This window comes from Podarcis cretensis, assembly GCF_951804945.1.
Source record: "Podarcis cretensis genome assembly, chromosome: 17".
Taxonomy (NCBI): domain Eukaryota; kingdom Metazoa; phylum Chordata; class Lepidosauria; order Squamata; family Lacertidae; genus Podarcis; species Podarcis cretensis.
In genome coordinates this window covers 24,367,514-24,384,126 of record NC_137187.1, presented here as the reverse complement: position 1 = coordinate 24,384,126, position 16,613 = coordinate 24,367,514, and the positions used below count along the sequence as shown (strand labels likewise).

At 39.7% G+C, this 16,613-nt stretch overlaps 2 protein-coding genes across 6 annotated transcripts in view; one reads left to right on the top strand and one right to left on the bottom strand.

The window, feature by feature from the left end:
- The first annotated feature begins 486 nt into the window (after positions 1-486).
- Positions 487-16,613, top strand: part of IFT74 (intraflagellar transport 74) — a 41,193-nt gene continuing 25,066 nt past the window's right edge. Inside the window, exons 1-8 of one of the 5 annotated variants that reach the window (XM_079959429.1) lie at positions 487-644; positions 1,923-2,066; positions 3,269-3,404; positions 3,883-3,931; positions 5,849-5,947; positions 6,597-6,657; positions 6,818-6,877; positions 8,127-8,188. In XM_079959429.1, the coding sequence (XP_079815555.1) occupies positions 1,947-2,066; positions 3,269-3,404; positions 3,883-3,931; positions 5,849-5,947; positions 6,597-6,657; positions 6,818-6,877; positions 8,127-8,188 (587 nt within the window). In that variant the 5' untranslated portion in view covers positions 487-644; positions 1,923-1,946. Of the gene's footprint in view, positions 689-752; positions 772-1,873; positions 2,067-3,268; positions 3,405-3,882; positions 3,932-5,848; positions 5,948-6,596; positions 6,658-6,817; positions 6,878-8,126; positions 8,189-16,613 lie in introns of those variants that run through there. The other 4 variants (XM_079959432.1, XM_079959430.1, XM_079959431.1 and 1 more) reach the window with 4 other exon arrangements.
- LRRC19 (leucine rich repeat containing 19) lies at positions 8,741-15,980 on the bottom strand. Its single transcript, XM_079959669.1, has 5 exons — positions 15,863-15,980; positions 14,127-14,204; positions 12,388-12,898; positions 11,254-11,445; positions 8,741-9,748 (listed from the first exon to the last, which is right to left on the bottom strand). Exons 1-5 carry the CDS (start codon positions 15,893-15,895, stop codon positions 9,435-9,437), a joined length of 1,128 nt encoding a protein of 375 aa, XP_079815795.1. The 5' UTR covers positions 15,896-15,980; the 3' UTR covers positions 8,741-9,434.

Sequence of the window (16,613 nt, the reverse complement as noted above, 5' to 3'; positions counted from 1 at the left end):
AGGTGGAGAGAATAGACTACATTTCCCAGAATGCAAAGGGAGGTTCAGGGACCAGCCGGGGTGGCGCTGCGGGTGACGCCAAGGTTGCAGGTTCGATCCCCGGCGTAGGTCACGAAGTTTTTCCCCCGCCAACCTTTTCGAGCCCATTCTTTGGATTTAGTACCAAAAATTTAATAAAGGTACCAACAATTTTTGTGTAAAAAAAGAGGTCAGGAATTCTACTTTTTGAAATATAGCAACCCTACTTGAGCACTATATATATATATGTCCTGTATTTTGCCATACTAACCGTACAAAACTCTTAACACTTCTATGATTCCAAACACCGTCGGGGGGGGGGGGGGATGGACTGGCACGCTCGCGCACAAGGCTCGTTCCTCTGCGCATGCGCCAAAGTGGAAGGTTGTGAGGCGAAAGCCGCGCGTAAATCTCGCGATGGAATACGGGAGCGTGAGGGAAGAGGAAGAAGCCGCGCTCGGCTTGGCGCCAGAGCGACTGCGCGGAGGAAGCTGGCTAGCTGGCTGGCGCGGTTGCTAGGTTACGGCTTGCCGTCGCGCGCGCGGAGAGGAGTTCGTGGATGGGAGGGAACCGTTACATTAACGAGTCTCGTTAGCTCACTGCGCGTGCGCGCGGGAAAGGGTCAGGTAAGAGGAGCGCGGATAAGGGAGTGCCGACCCTCACGACCCCCGTACGTGACATGCCTCAGCCCCTTCCCCTCCCACGATGGGCCCAAGCCGCCCTCCCCATTACTCAGAAGGAGGCGGGGAAATGGTGCATGGAATTTAAGGCTGAGGGTGGTGGGCGTCACGTGTGAACGCTCTCCTTCGTGACACGAGTCGTCGCAAAGTGGAAAAATAAAAAGCGCCCAGTAACTCAGACCTCCTCCAGGGAGATTTTCTTTTAAAGGTGGGGGGGGGTTAATGTTTGTTAAGGTTTCTGGGGAGTAAGGGACCAAGCTGCCCTTAGTATGTTGTTGGGCCATTTCTGGATTAATAAAAAATAAAACACAACATCAGGTTTGGTTTACAGAGCTTTTGCAATCTCTTCATGCCTGTATTACAGATACCCACAACATGTGTCTGTCGAAATAGTGCCGGGGGGGGGAGCTGCCCCTCATCAATAAAAATCGATAAAAATACTTAACTGAGGTTCTGCCCCCCCCCCAAAAAAAGCCAGCCCCCCAAAAAAAAGCCTCCCCCTGACAAAAATCCTGGCTATACCCATGAAACAGTGACTTGTATCTTGTTTCACCCCCTATTGTAATTTCATATATGTAATCACAGAACTGCAGAATTGAAAGGGGGCACGAGGGTCATGCAGTCCAACCCCTTTCAGTGCTAAAATCTTTGGCCCAACGTGAGGTTTGAACTTGTGACCCTGAGATTAAGAGTTTCAAGCTCTACGAACTGAGCTATCCCAGATTCATGTCTTTTATTTTCTTAATCTCAGCCACATACGTCAAACTTCTTTAGACTTTGCTCCATCATGAAATGATTCATAGATAATCTCTCACCCAAATATTGACCACAACACCCGTAGTTTTAGTAGGCTTGGTTCACCATGAGCTTACATTCCATGCCCAAGGACTGCAGGCAGATAAATTGTTTTTTGATCTTCTGGCTACTGGACAGGGCTGGCTTCAAAATAATGATGGTGGTGCATATGCATATGCATTTTATTTTATTTTTAGTCGTACCTCCTAATTCTAAACACGCATTTGATTCCCTAGTTACTGTGTTGAAGATAGCTGTCCTAATGGGCATATTTACCCTGCGTATGGCATGATTCCAATTAAAAAGCTAAAGAAAATTCTTACTTGTTTTATTTAAAATGTTTTCTTTATATGTGACTTAAAAGTTCTCTTTTAATACAGAATACACATTTAAAGGATTCTAGTGTGTAACGTATGCTTGTTTCTAAAGAGAAATTTGAAGAAAAGAGAAAAAATGGCAAGTAATCACAAGCCGCCTACAGCCCGCCCGTCTTCAAGAGCAGGACTAGGCCTGGGAGCCAGACCGCCCTCATCCTCACTACGGCCTCCATCCGCAGCTCTGCTTGGAGGAGGAGTAAGTTAAAATTAATCTTTTTTAAAAATCCTACTGTGTTTGACAAGTGATACAGTTTCATTAAAGAGTTTATTTTCATTTTCTGATTCCTAAACTAGAGCCTTTTCTATCCAGTGCAGATTACTTTGTTATTGTTTACACAGTGTCTCCAGACATCATAATATACACACCTTGGGTACAGTGGTACCTCGGGTTAAGTACTTAATTCGTTCTGGAGATCCGTTCTTAACCTGAAACTGTACTTAACCTGAAGCAGCATTTTAGCTAATGGGGCCTCCTGCTGTCGCTGCACCGCTGCTGCATGATTTCTGTTCTCATCCTGAAGCAAAGTTCTTAACCCAAGGTAATATTTCTGGGTTAGCGGAGTCTGTAACCTGAAGCGTATGTAATCTGAAGCGTATGTAACCCGAGGTACCACTGTATATTGTTTAACATAAAGGATTGTGTAACACGAAGGGATAGGTGTCTGCCCAAAGGATCTTATTATCTAAAAGTAGCAGCTAACAACCAGTCCATTCTCCCATGTTTTTGGCATTTTATTTTCCTATTTATCTCTACTGCTTTTTGTGGCTCACACTCCCGTTCCTTTTCCTTTTCGTTTATAAGCTTGTAGGCAGGGCTTCTGTGTTTGGGTGCTTGATGCGCTTATTGATACCTTTATCTTGTTATTAATTGCTACAACAATGGCTTGGATCCGAACATGCGTGTGATAGAATCCTTATGGTTATTGGTAGCAGAATTGCAGAGGAGCAGAAGGGTTACTCTTCATCCACAACTTTTTTGCTCCAAATTGCACCACCAGCCTCTTTATCCCTTTTCAGGGTTTCAAAATCACCTTCCTGAAGCTGTCTTTACAAAAGTTTGTGGGGTCCTGTTAGGTATATGAGAATCTTTAGGGTGAAGCTGTTAAACTAGGACCTTTGAGACCAGTCAGCTATGAAACTTCACTGGCTGACCTTGGGCCACTCTAACCTACCTCACAGGGTTATTGTGAGGATAAAATGGGAAGAAGGACTGTCACCACCTCGAGCTCCTGGAGGAAAAGTGGAATATAAACGTAACAAAAAATATGTGTGCCATGTCATTTGGTTTCATTTAAATCTCAAGACCTCAGCCTGTTTATTGATAAGTAGGTAGACTAGTTTACTATTCTTCAGAATGGCATTCATTATTTTTTCTACTGATTCTGTTTTCTGTGTTAGATCCCTCCAGGAACATCAAGACCTGGTACACGTGGTGGGTCCATAGGTACTGGTGTGGTTTTGTCCTCCCAGATTAAGGTTGCAGACCGTCCAGTGACGCAACAAGGGCTGAGTGGAATGAAAACTGGAATGAAAGGTATTTTAGGATATGAAGGCATACAAACATTGAATAAGTTAGTTTTGTGCCTGTGATTATAAGGGGAAACAGAGCAATACACTTTACAGTGGTTTTGGCCTCATAGAGACATGAAATGTGTCGGAACTTAGGACAAGGCAAAGCATTTTTTTTTAATCAAAGCTCCATCCTGACGTAAGGGCAGAACTGAGCCAGCATCTGTGAAATCTCAGGTGTAACTTGGAAAGCTGGAATAGCACCAGAAGCTTTAAACCTAGACAGGTCTTATACTTTTCAGAGCGTATGACATTACATCATGGATTATTTAAGAGAATATGTACATTACATTATTTATAGAGGATTTATTTCAGCCTCTCTCTGTCTCTTTATGGTGATTTTATCACCTTGCATGAAAACAACCACTGGATTCTTTATTAACACAATTGTTTCTCATTGTACTGTGGTGTCGGGTAACAATTTGACATTTGTTATTTGTTAGGTCCACAGAGACAAATTATGGATAAATCCTATTACCTGGGAGTGCTCAGGTACGTGAAAGTTATTTGTCACCAGTGTTTGTGCTGTTTTTATATGATTGTGTCAAGAGCTACTGCCTTATTGGCAGTAATTAATTGGCTGTCTCCTTGATCTTGCCTAGCTTACAGTGTTTGGCAGGGATGATAGAAGTTTTTTTAGCTCATGTCTCCTTAGCAGTAGCTCTTTCTCCTTTCATAGTGCAGCCGGCCCATTTTTCCTGCACTCAGCACAGGTATAGAGGACTGGCCTATGTTTTGTTTCACGCTTGTCTTATCCCACTGCCTTCCCTACTGTTTGTCTGTACCAAATGCAGGCCCTTCCTTCCATTTCTTTCCTGTTTGCTGAAGTAGATACTTGTAACCAATGTCCAACTAACTTTCTTTGCTTTACTGGGAACCTCACTGTTTCCAGTCACGCAGCTGTGCTCCACGCAATCTGACTCGGAATCAGCATAGGGTTAAAAATACTTTTTGAGGTTGAGGCGAAATTGATTTGTGTAGAACTTTCTACCTTCAGAAGTGCTCACCAAAGGAATGGTCAGGTCACTTAACAGATTAATACTTAATTGGCAAGTTGTCAATAGCAGGTCAAGTATAAACACAACTCTAAAATATTAGGGTTGGCTTCAGCTAATGAGTCCATCAGCAAAAGCCCACACAAGGACTTCCACTTGTGCATTGGGGTTCCCCCCCTCCTCCCTTGCAACCCCTTTAGAAAAAAACCAATCTGTTGTAGAAAACTACTATACTGATCACTATGTAAAGGTAAAGGTACCCCTGCCCGTACGGGCCAGTCTTGACAGACTCTGGGGTTGTGCGCCCATCTCACTTAAGAGGCCAGGGGCCAGCGCTGTCCGGAGACACTTCCGGGTCACGTGGCCAGCGTGACATCGCTGCTCTGGCGAGCCAGAGCCGCACACGGAAACGCCGTTTACCTTCCCGCTGGTAAGCGGTCCCTATTTATCTACTTGCACCCGGAGGTGCTTTCGAACTGCTAGGTTGGCAGGCGCTGGGACCGAGCAGCGGGAGCGCACCCCGCCGCAGGGATTCGAACCGCCGACCTTTCGATCGGCAAGCCCTAGGCGCTGAGGCTTTAACCCACAGCGCCACCTGCGTCCCTTGATCACTATGTAGCTATATTTAAAATTGGATTCAGCATCTGAAGGCTCCTAAACAAACTCTACCTTGAGGAGTTGTGCTGCCTTGCAGCTCATTTGCCCACCTAAAGGATAAAGTAGCATATGTAGTACAGTACCCAGAACTTGCACCCGTCATCTTTGGGGTAGTCCTCTTGCCCCCTCAGTCTCTTCTCAGAGTGACCTTCCAAATAAAACCACTAGATACTGACCAGGGTTTTAGCGTGATGTGGGCCTTTAGAAATGTATTGTATAAATTGACTAGGCTGCACTGGGCCATAAAGATTAAACCAAACACCCTTTTTATTAATAGTTTTTGATTGGATTTAAGAAACAAAAACAAAGACAGTCATACAATGCAAAGAAAATCATAATTAATCAAGACGTTTACTCTGTGTACAACTGATGAGGTGCAGGGGGGGATGTCTGGTAGTCCAAATAAAGAGTCCATATATCAAGGAATTCCCCATCTTTCTTGTGTTTATGGAAGGTCACCTTCTCATATGCTGCCAACTGAGTCATATTCTCTGCCCACTGTAGGATTAGGGAAGTGGGATTCTTCCAGTACTGATGAACTAGACATTTATCCACCATAGGTGCCCTTAGAAGCCAGTTAAATTGTCCCTCTGTCAGGTTCCAAAGCACTTGTACATAATTCAATAAACCACCTACACGTGCAAATCTGAAGAGGTGTCCAAAACCATACTTATGTGGCAGATGACCTCTGACCCAAAGACTGGCTTTAGAACAGGACTAAATTATACTTAACATAAGAATTATTTTTTTCCTACAGGAGCAAAATAAATGAACTCACCACAGAAATTAACAAGCTTCAGAAAGAAATCGACATGTATAATCAGGAGAATTCTGTGTACCTATCATATGAAAAAAGGTGAGATAGATTGTACTTATTGTCATAGAATTATAGAGTTGGTAGGCACCCTGAGGGTCTTTAAAACCTTTTGTGTTAATTAAAGTCAGTGGAATCATGTACATAAGTAAATTTGGATTGGAAACAGCAAGCTTGCAACTTACGTAGGGTTTACATTCCAAGGATCATGCCTAAAGTCAAAATTGCATATACAGTGGTACCTCTTGAGTCTGCCTCATCGAGCGTCCATTTTGTCGAACGTATGCAGCAAACCCCGTAGTACCGGAACAGGTCACTTCCAGGTTTGCCTCATGCACAGAAGCACAAACCGCTCCACGTGCGTGCGCGGATTGGTGCTTTGTCGTGCGTCCTTTTCATCTAGCGTCCGAAGCTCCGGAACGGTTCCCAGTCGCAGAACAAGGTACGACTGTCGTCAGAACGCATTGGGTTCAATGGAGGTGGGATTGCCAAAGTCTTTTTTCCTGGATGTCCACCCCCATTTAGTCATTTATTTATTTATTTATTTGCCCAACATGTAAAGCTGCATGCATGCAAGTTAAATACATGTACGTTGCAGGCTTACTGTATGTTAAAACTTGAGACTTGTTTTGATTACATATTATCACATAAGCTATGTTGTATAGTAACTGTTCTTTTCCTGTTCTCTTAGGGCAGAGTCTTTAGCTAGTGAGATCAAAGAGTTTCAAGGGCAACTAGCTGATTACAATATGGTACGTTATTGTTTATATTACTAATATTTATATATATATATATATATATTACATTGACAATATTGGATCTAATTTTGAATTGCAATTGCATAGATAATTATCTATAGATAATTCATTGGGAATAAAGCTAGCAATTAATTGGGTTTCTGTGTTGTTTTAGCTGGTGGATAAACTTAATACCAATACCGATATGGAGGAAGTAATGAATGACTATAACCTGGTGAGTATTAACATTGTTTTGTAACAATATTAGTTTTGCCTGAATTGGTTATTGTTCAACTTGGACTGCTGCTAACCAGTGATGCTCAGTAGCTGCTGGAAAATGTTTGAAAACAATTGTAATTGATTCTCAGGATGAGTGTAACTGCAAATACTGTTGACCCAAATACATATGCAGAGTGACATTTCAAAGTAGCATCTTAGTTAACAGAAGGAAATATAAAAAGCCACAATTCTTCCAAACATTGGATGACAATAGAAAGGACTTACACAATTTAAATTTCCAATTAAATGGTAGTTCAAACGGAACATTAAAAAAAAAATTATTTTTTACCAGTGAAATGAGTAGTTGATACTAGCACATGGAAATTTTACTGATCAGCTGTTTGGGAGAGGGGAGCAAGAGCTGGTTTTAAACCGCCATTCTCACCCTCCCAAGGACCCCTTCCTGCAAAACATCTTATCAGTGAGATGCTTGCAATTTATTTGAAATTACTTGTGCTTGCAACTTCATCTGTTGCAGTCAGCATCTGTAACTTCAAATTTGCCTGTGGCATACCTTGCTGTCATTACAGCGCAGTACCTGGCAAGGATCTTTTTATTTCCCTGGGTTATTCAGTCCTCTGGAAATTGCTGTTGTGGCGTTCGGTGTTTTTAATTCTGCTGACTGCTTTTAAAGCGCTCTTTTACTTTGTAATGTTTTAATGTTATCGTTTAAAAGTTTGTTTTATTTTTTGTTGGCTGCTCTGAGAACCTGTTAAAATGTGGGATAGAAATCAAATAAATAAAAATAAGTAAATTAATATTTGTGGAGATCTGATACTTCATTCAGTTATGCCAGGTGTGGGGAACCTTTAGCCTGCTATATGTTTTTGAACTTCAAATCCTATCATCTCTCTCTACTGACAGTCTTGCTGAGGCTAATGGGAGTTTGTAGTTCAGCAGCACCAAAGCTGCCCCTGAGCTATATAAACCTTCTACCTATAGACATAGTCCAACCATTATGCATGTAAATTAGTACAGACGCATTTGAAACTGCCCTTAATTCTGATTTAAGTTCCATTTCTCAAACATATTTTTAGGATCATGTTGTATTTCTTGAAAATCATTTTAAGACTGATCTGTGGTGTATAAGCTATAATAGCAAATTCAGTTGAATTAAAGACATTGGCTCTAGAAACGGGAAATTTATTTGCTGTAGATATAGCAGAGCTATTCTCATGCTGTTGGTGGCTATGTCTTTTTAACAGTTGAAGGCTCAAAATGACCGTGAAGCTCAGGGCATTGACATCATTTTTACAGAAAGACAAGCGTAAGTATATGAATTTTTAAAAACGAAACTGGAAAATAAACAAATCCATAGAAATGTTCTGTATTGTGTTATAAGGCTATTCATGGACCCCCGACACTTGTCTGGTCTTTGTACTCAAGCAGTAGCAGGTGTGTGCTGACCTTTCACACTTTAGATTATTATTATTTATTGAATTTATAAAATCTACACCAAAACAAGTCAGTTTTAAATAAATAAAAATTCAGCTCACCATCACAAACCCCAGAAGTAGCATATAGGATAAAAGATTTAATTTAACATTGAACCCCGAGGAACCCCAAATTGAAGGTTCCACAGGGCCAAAGAACACTCCTCAAACATCACCCTCTAGAAACAACCATCCAAGTAAGACTAAAACCAGCGCTGAGCGGTGCCATCCACCCCTAATGCAGACAGCCACTCCAGAAGGGTACCCATGATATCAACCTGTTTTTCTGATTTTTTGTTCATTTAAAAGTGCAAACAAACATTTTTATTTATTTTATTTATCTTATATCAATCATAGTTGTGTAGTGCAACAAAAGCGAAACTCAGTTTCTGTTAATTAGAATTATTTTAATTAATTACATATTTCTGGATGTTCAGACACAGAAGATGTTATTTCTTCTTCATTGACGGTCAGACTCTAAACTCCAGGGGATGCCTCCTTAATGATTTGTGTAATGACTTCCTTAGCATGCCAGACCCTTGTTTTGCCTGTTTTTAAATATACAGCCGTTCTTCGGAAGTCGAACAGAATTCGTTCTGGAAGTCAGTTCGACTTCTGAAACGTTTGGAAACCAAGGCACAGCTTCCAGTTGGTTTCCGATTGTGCAGGTGCGCCAGAAACAATAGCAGAAGCCACACCTGACATTCGGCTTCCAAAAAAATGTTTGAAAACTGGAACAGTCACTTCCAGTTTTTGATCATTCGGGAGCCGGAACGTTCAAGTCCCAAGGCGTTTGGGAGCCAAGGTACAACTGTATAGGGCTATATTTCTCTTTCAGGTACCCAAACAAAATGCCCTGATTTACATACAAAAAAACCTTTGATCCTCCAACACCATTTCACCAATAGTGGTTTTCTGTAATGATGACAAGATTAAATTGTGCATATTTTGATTAATCACAAGCAGCAACAGTTTGGTTTTTTTAGCCCATTGCTTTATAAAGCTACAGATATGACAGCCCTTTGCACATATTTCAGAATGGGGCAGAGAGATTCAGACTGCAACATTCATAGTAACTCTTCATGTATCAATATATTTGTCTTCAATAAATCCATCTTCTTCTGGAACAAATGTATGAAATTGTTCAAAAACCACAACCGATTCTTCTTCATTGGTACCTGGTGTATGTGGGAATGCGCAGTTATGAGATGTGAAAGTTTCTTCAAACATCTCTGGTTCATCTTCCTCCAAACGACTATGATTATAGCTAATCAAATAACGGTACCATACTGGGAATTTGATGACCATTCCAATCAGCAATGAAATGCTGATAACAACAACCAGGACACCAATCAGAAAGGTCCAACTTTTGCCAGGACGATGAACATCCACACCTTAAAATAAATCAAACATCGTTTTAGTACTTTTCAGTGTAAATACAACTCTTACCCCATTTTTCCTCATAAGGTTACCTTTCAGAAGTTATCAAGTAACTTCCCTCTCTCCATAGAAAAATAAAGGGTTGGAGTTAGACTCCTTCCATTCACAGAAGTGAGTTAAATCCAGCAGAGGTTCCCACACTGCAAATTGCCTGCTTCTGTGGGCAGAAGTGGTATAGGTGATTTTTGCAAAATCCCATCCCCACTGCAACCCCTAGTACCACCCCCTATACTGTTTCTCAGGGTTCCCTAACTTTCCATATCAGCTCTTCAGAGGTAAAAGGAGCTGCAGGGGGGAAATAATATGCAAAAGTCACTTTGCACTTCAACCCACTGGAGAATCAAGTTTGTGGTTTTGCAATTCCCACACCTGTGACGCCAACACATCATCTTTAGGACATTTGACTATTAGCCTTTTAAAAGCAGTGTTTTAGTAAAGTTTGGCACTTGACTGAACATATTTCAGTAATTACTCTGTTAAAGAGTCCTGAAGGTATCTGTTGTTAACATAATTGTGGGAATTCAACTGGTACAGTTAAATGGACATTGTGCTGTGTGCTTGGATCCCAGGTACCTGCCTCATTCCAAGTCTAGTTATGTCTGTTTGTCTGTGACTAGTGACCCCAGATAGGCATATTCATCCAAATCAGTGGAAGAATTCATCAAAGTTAATGAGGCCCTGGGCGAGTATCTTGAATTAGATCAGCTGAGATCTAGCTGCACTAGAAACAAGTTTAACAAAAGAATTTGAACTTTGTGCTCCCAATGACGCATGGCTGTTTGGGTTAATCCGACGTTTACCAATATGCATAAAAAACTAGAAAAAGCTATATTGCAATTATATATAGCCATCATAACTTTCAGCATATTACTTGTTTTAAAAGACAATTCAAAAGCAATTTTGGTAATACATCTAATATCTTTATCAATATATATGCTAAATATTCCAATTTATATGAGGATAGCATAGAGACTGGAGTCTGTAAACCAAGCCAAGGACTGACTCCTTGTTGAATTTTGCTTAAAATACACAAGGCTGTGCGAGTTCTTCTTCCTGAGAAATGTAAAGGAAATGGTGGAGCTGCTCTTAACAGTGTTTAAGGAAAAGAATGCACAGTTATAGGTTTGATATAATGGCCGAAGAGGAGGGGAGCAAGCTTTACCAATTGCCCGTTCACCTTGCAGACCTTTACACCCTGTGAAAATCTGCTGGAGAGGGTAGGGGGATTGTGGGAAGACTACAGAACGGGTGGGGATTGGGCAAAAATAATGTTCTTCCTTCCACTAGCAGGATCCCTCTGCTGGATCAAAAGCTATCCATGAACAGAGGGAGCCCTACTTTTAGCACACATTTGCTTTAAATTCTGTATCTGTTCACTAAATGATCTTTAGTATTGTTTCTGAAATGCATGGCTTCTATAGGCATATGGGCGCTGCTGGTAAATCAAACTGAAATATACCTGATATTAGTGCTTTTCTATTTGTTCCATTATGCAGAGATTGACTATCATTATTAGGATTAAGAGAAGTGAAAGATAAGGTGGTTGCTTCAGTCGTCATCTCTCTTTTCTCACAGTCGGCTATAATTGCTGTCTTGATAGATTGTTTGTTCAGGCTGCTTGGAGACATACACACAGTACCGTTCTCATTTTCTGTAATTATAAACATTTCAAAAAGATTAAAAAAATTTGGTCTGTGCTGACCTTAAAAACAACTTCAGACAGTATAGTTTAGGACTTTAAAAATAATCCATGCGACCATCTAGTGCAGGGGTAGGCAAACTAAGCCCGGGGGCCAGATCCAGCCCAATCACCTTCTAAATTCAGTCCGCAGACAGTCCAAGAATCAGCATGTTTTTACATGAGTAGAATGTGTCCTTTTATTTAAAACACATCTCTGGGTTATTTGTGGGGCATAGGAATTCATTTATTATTATTTTTCAAAATATAGTCCGGCCCCCCCACAAGGTCTGAAGGACAGTGGACCGGCCCCCTGCTGAAAAAGTCTCCTCACCCCCGATCAAGTGTGATAGGGTTGCCAGAGGCAAATATATTATTTCCAACAATTATTCATTCCATGAAAATATTCCTGGCCTTCAAATATATGAATATATTCAGTATTACCTATACTGTAATAATCTCAGGCGGGTTTGACTGTGCTGTTCATCTGTTTAATAGGAGTCTTAAGGCTGGGAGTAAGTTGCGTTGAACTCAGTGGGATTAATTCTTAGTAGGTGCGTATAGGATTGCACTGTTTTTTTTTTTCTGAAACCACATTACTTAGTACATTTCTAGTTCATAGGGCAAACGCCTCTTTTCCTATACAAAATCTGTTGGATGAATAGGAAATTTTCAGACATGACCTTTTCAAATACCAACTTAATGTATGCGCTTGGCATTTAGTTCATATTTTATCTTTTCGGTGTGCTTTTTATTGACAACTCCTTTTAGCATTTTTGGCTCTCAGTCTAAAGGAATCCTTATCTCAAAAATAAAAGATGTGAGGATAGCTAAATTCATACATCAACGGAGTACACTTAGTCCTCCTGAAATGGAAATCGTATAGATTAAAACAATACATTTTTTGATACTTACCCATGGTTACTTTAGTGGTCTTCAGCCAACTCTGTAAACTAACGAGGTCACATGAACAATTCCATGGATTTCCAATTAATGTGATATTGGTTAAATTAAGGGATATTTTTGCATCAAAATATCTCATAAGGTTATTTTTTAGGTTTAAGACCACCAAGCTCTTTAGCAATAAAAACACACTGGAATCTAATTGCACAATTTTGTTATTCTGTAGGTGCAAAATCTTTAGTTTATTTAAACCAGCAAATGCTGCTTGTTCAACTGTACTGATAGAATTATTGCTGACATCTAGAACTGCTAATTTTGAAAGTTTGTCAAAAGTAAAATTACGGAGAATAGAAATGGAATTGTTGCTTAGGTATAATTCTGTAATATTCATGTACTTTTGAAGATTTGTGGTATCACTTTCATTTAAAGTGATGCTGTTGTGACTGAGAACTAGTATAGAAACATTTTTGTCTAGGCCAGGAGGGACAGAAGTATAGTTTTTTGCTGTTTCCTCGCACGTAACCTGTTAAACAAAGAGAGAGAAAATGTTACAAATACAGATTGGGGATGATTACCAGGATAAAACAAATAATATGTTCATCAAGCTCTCATATTAAAACTTTTCTAAAATATATTGATGTTAATGTTTATTGTAAAGGAAAATTCTGCCTGGCTAATCTTCAGAAAGAAAATCCTATAACAATATAGAAACAAAAGCAGCAGCACAAAACAACCATATAACCATAAATAAAGCTACAGCTGTTCAGATTTGTGGTCTTTCATATTAGAGTCAGCTATATGATCAGTATGTGAAAGAAAATGACCAGAAAAAGTAGTTCAGGCTTTAGGAAAACAGGCCTGCTCCTTTTTTGTTGAAATCTTGGAGCTCAAATAAAAAATGTTGGGAGTTAAACTCTTTTCTACAGTAGAATATTGAGCATAGAAATCTGAAATACCTGAATCATTCAGGACTGAATATAAATGCTTTGGCAGAGAGTTGTAGGGCTAAAGGGAACTTTTATTAAAAAAAAGACCATCTCTTTCCCCACCTCGCTTAATGCAAGGCACATCCCATACCAGCCTACAATGACCAGGAGAAAACTCATGGAATATTTCTTCCTGGTGCTAAGAAGGGAGTACCATGAAATAACTACCGTATTTTGCAGGTGATGAGAATCATAATATGATTGGTTAGGCACTGTATTCTGTGGGTTTTGGATCCTTCACATACCGTACTCTATCATATATATTATTGGCATCCATCTGTCTCAAAAGACAATGGAGTTCACCTCCAGGGGTGAAGTCAAATCACCACGTTAGCTGCACCCAAGCGACCTCCCCAGGGCGCAAGCCTGGCAGTGTGTATGGTATTCCTGGACTGCTCAGACGACCAGACCTTGCTGGTGTGGTCTAAAGGAAATCAAAGCAATATGTTTGACACCAGCTTGGTGGCAGGAGTTGCTGGAAAGAAGTACCATCCAACCGTCTTAGGGACTGCACTCCGGATTTGTGTAGGGTTTACCCACAAGCCTTTCCTTCTGAAGATATCCCGCAAGGCAGCGGAGGTCCTATCATATATATGAATGTGATAATTTTTGCCGCCCCACCCCAAAAGAGGAGTTAAAATAGCCTTAGGATCAACCACATTGAACACAATATGGCTTTCTTCATAGAACACATGTAAAGGATCGAGCTGTTAACAGCTTTATAGGAAAAGTAGCCAAGTAGCTTGATTTGGTTATGAAGCTTACCATTTGAGAAGCAGCAACTGGATATAAAAAGAGAGCTGCAACCAGTGTCGGGAGCCAAGCAAGCCTCATATTCTCAACCTGTAGGTACACGTTATCGCTTGAATAGTATTGAAGCTCAATTTAATGATGAAAAAGAAGTTCACAAAGAGCATCATAGTTGTGATTGCAAAGCCAAGTGAATCAACAGGATTTGTAGAACTGAGTAAAATATGGAAATGTAAACTATATATCGTTTGTGCTATGAAATCAGGCCTTTGTCAGCTGTCAATGTTCAAGAAATTATTTCACCTAGTGTTCTTTTTTTAAAATATTTTTTTATTAAAATTTACAATTTAATATTCAACACATTTATCATATAAAAGAAAATAGAATAAAACAAAACTCCCCCCACCCCGTGACTTCCCTCAACTTCTCCTTCTGGTTCTTTGAAAATTTGCTACTTCTGCTTAAGTTTTCTCTTATTTTTCATCTTTCAGCTGAATGCTCTTACATTCTTATCATTTTTATACCAAATTTTCTTCCAGTTACTTCTTACATTTAATTAATTTCCATATTGTTGTTTCTTAACCTTTACTCTTGTTTTCCTAATTGTAAGTGTTTTACTCAAACCCTGCTAGTGAGTCCATTTCTTTACAATATTTCTGTAAATACATTTCTGTAAATACATCATGAACAATTCCCAGTCTTTTTTAAAGTCTCTGTTGTCTTTGTCTAGTTCACCTAGTGTTCTGATACTTTAAAAAATGACATAGCTGTGATCTGTTGAGGTGTCCTGTAGAAATACAATAAAAATTATCCAAGTACTGGTGTTCTTTCATCAGATGTCTTAATACTATCACTATAGCTGTTACCAAATATTAAAGAAAGAAACTGCAACAGCTATACAGTACTTCAGATACTTTCTTCCTGCCCATCCTCCCTCCAGAGCTCTGAAATGGCGCTACTGATCAAGGCTACACAAGACATGAGCCATATCTATTGCACTGGTGAGAACTGCTTGACCCTTCCCTATAGGGAAAAGTTTGCAAATCTCAAAAGATAGAGAAAAGCACAGCCAGCAATACAATGGTACCTCAGGTTACATACGCTTCAGGTTACATATGCTTCAGGTTACAGACTCCACTAACCCAGAAATAGTGCTTCAGGTTAAGAACTTTGTTTCAGGATGAGAAGAGAAATCATGCTCCGGTGGCACGGCGGCAGCAGGAGGCCCCATTAGCTAAAGTGGTGCTTCAGGTTAAGAACAGTTTCAGGTTAAGTACAGACCTCCAGAACGAATTAAGTACTTAACCTGAGGTACCACTGTATCTAGAAACATCGGAGCACCCAAACAAGTAATATCAATAACCTCTCAAAACCCACACAAAAGTTGTAGTGTCTCTTGTGAAAACTTCCTTTTAGTCCATGTATATATATGTATTAAAATCAAGTAAAATTCTTCAGGGATTAACATTTATTTCTGAAGTGTTCCATTAAAGGCCCTCCGTTATTTAAGAAGAATAAAACGGGTAGCTTCCCTGTTTAAACTGAGGGGAAACATTTGAAAAATATTTTCCAAGCTTCCAAAGATGTCCTCTTGCAAAGCCATCGAGTGAATTCATACAGCTTTGAACAATATAATATTTAAACTATAATCTTAATAGTTGGATTGCGAAACAGTTTATTTTATTATACATTTGTTAATAAAACAAACATCTATACGTTTGATAATACTAGCAATTTACCCAATCTCTTACCTTCTTATTTTTTCTCTGGAACATCATATACATGTTTGCGTGTATCCTTGTGGATAAAAAAAAAAGGAGAGTACAATGTTAACTTCGCTTGGCTTCAACCTTTGTACCCTATTAGCAAGCAGGTCGTTTAAAATAAGGAACTTCAGGATGCCTTTAGCAAAAGATTGACTTGGGTTCATATGTGACTTAATAGACTTGCAGCCAATAAGGAAGTTTTAGAATATGATCAGGTATCATGTTTATGACATGAAGTGAGGGCGAAAGAGCAAGTTTACCCACGGTTAGAGTTTCCAATAAAACATGGTTGTATTGGAAACAGAGAGCCATGGGTAGAAGTTTATTTTTTAGTGGGGTACAGTTACCAAACATCAGACATAAATCTACAAAGTACATATTAAAAGCGACAGCTAAAAGCCTTTGCAGTTGTTAACACGCTGATCAGGGTGGAGGTTAGGTATAAGTTACATTCAAAGAATTAAAAATCACCTTTAACGTTTATATGTCACATGTATCATTCAGTCAAAACCAGTGAGAGGAGAAGGCATTAAACATTGTGGATCAGTTCTGATTCAGCTGTGACTATAGTTGCTCTGATTCCAGTTTATGCTAACAAAGATTCAGTAACCTGTTTGACACCCATCTGCCGGTTCAGCTCAGGTTCACATGAGAAAGTATAACTATTCATATTACGATAGTGATTTGCCTGTGTGATAGAGTGGGTGTGATCATTGTGATATTATGCCCTAATCTT

Bases quoted from the DNA above. Each gene is read 5' to 3' on its own strand.
- LRRC19 (XM_079959669.1), bottom strand. From the start codon at position 15,895: ATGTATATGATGTTCCAGAGAAAAAATAAGAAG. The intron at 14,205-15,862 runs GTAAGAGATTGG...GTGTACCTACAG, and splicing joins TCCAGAGAAAAAATAAGAAG to GTTGAGAATATGAGGCTTGC. The intron at 11,446-12,387 runs GTAAGTATCAAA...TTATAATTACAG, and splicing joins GACCACTAAAGTAACCATGG to AAAATGAGAACGGTACTGTG.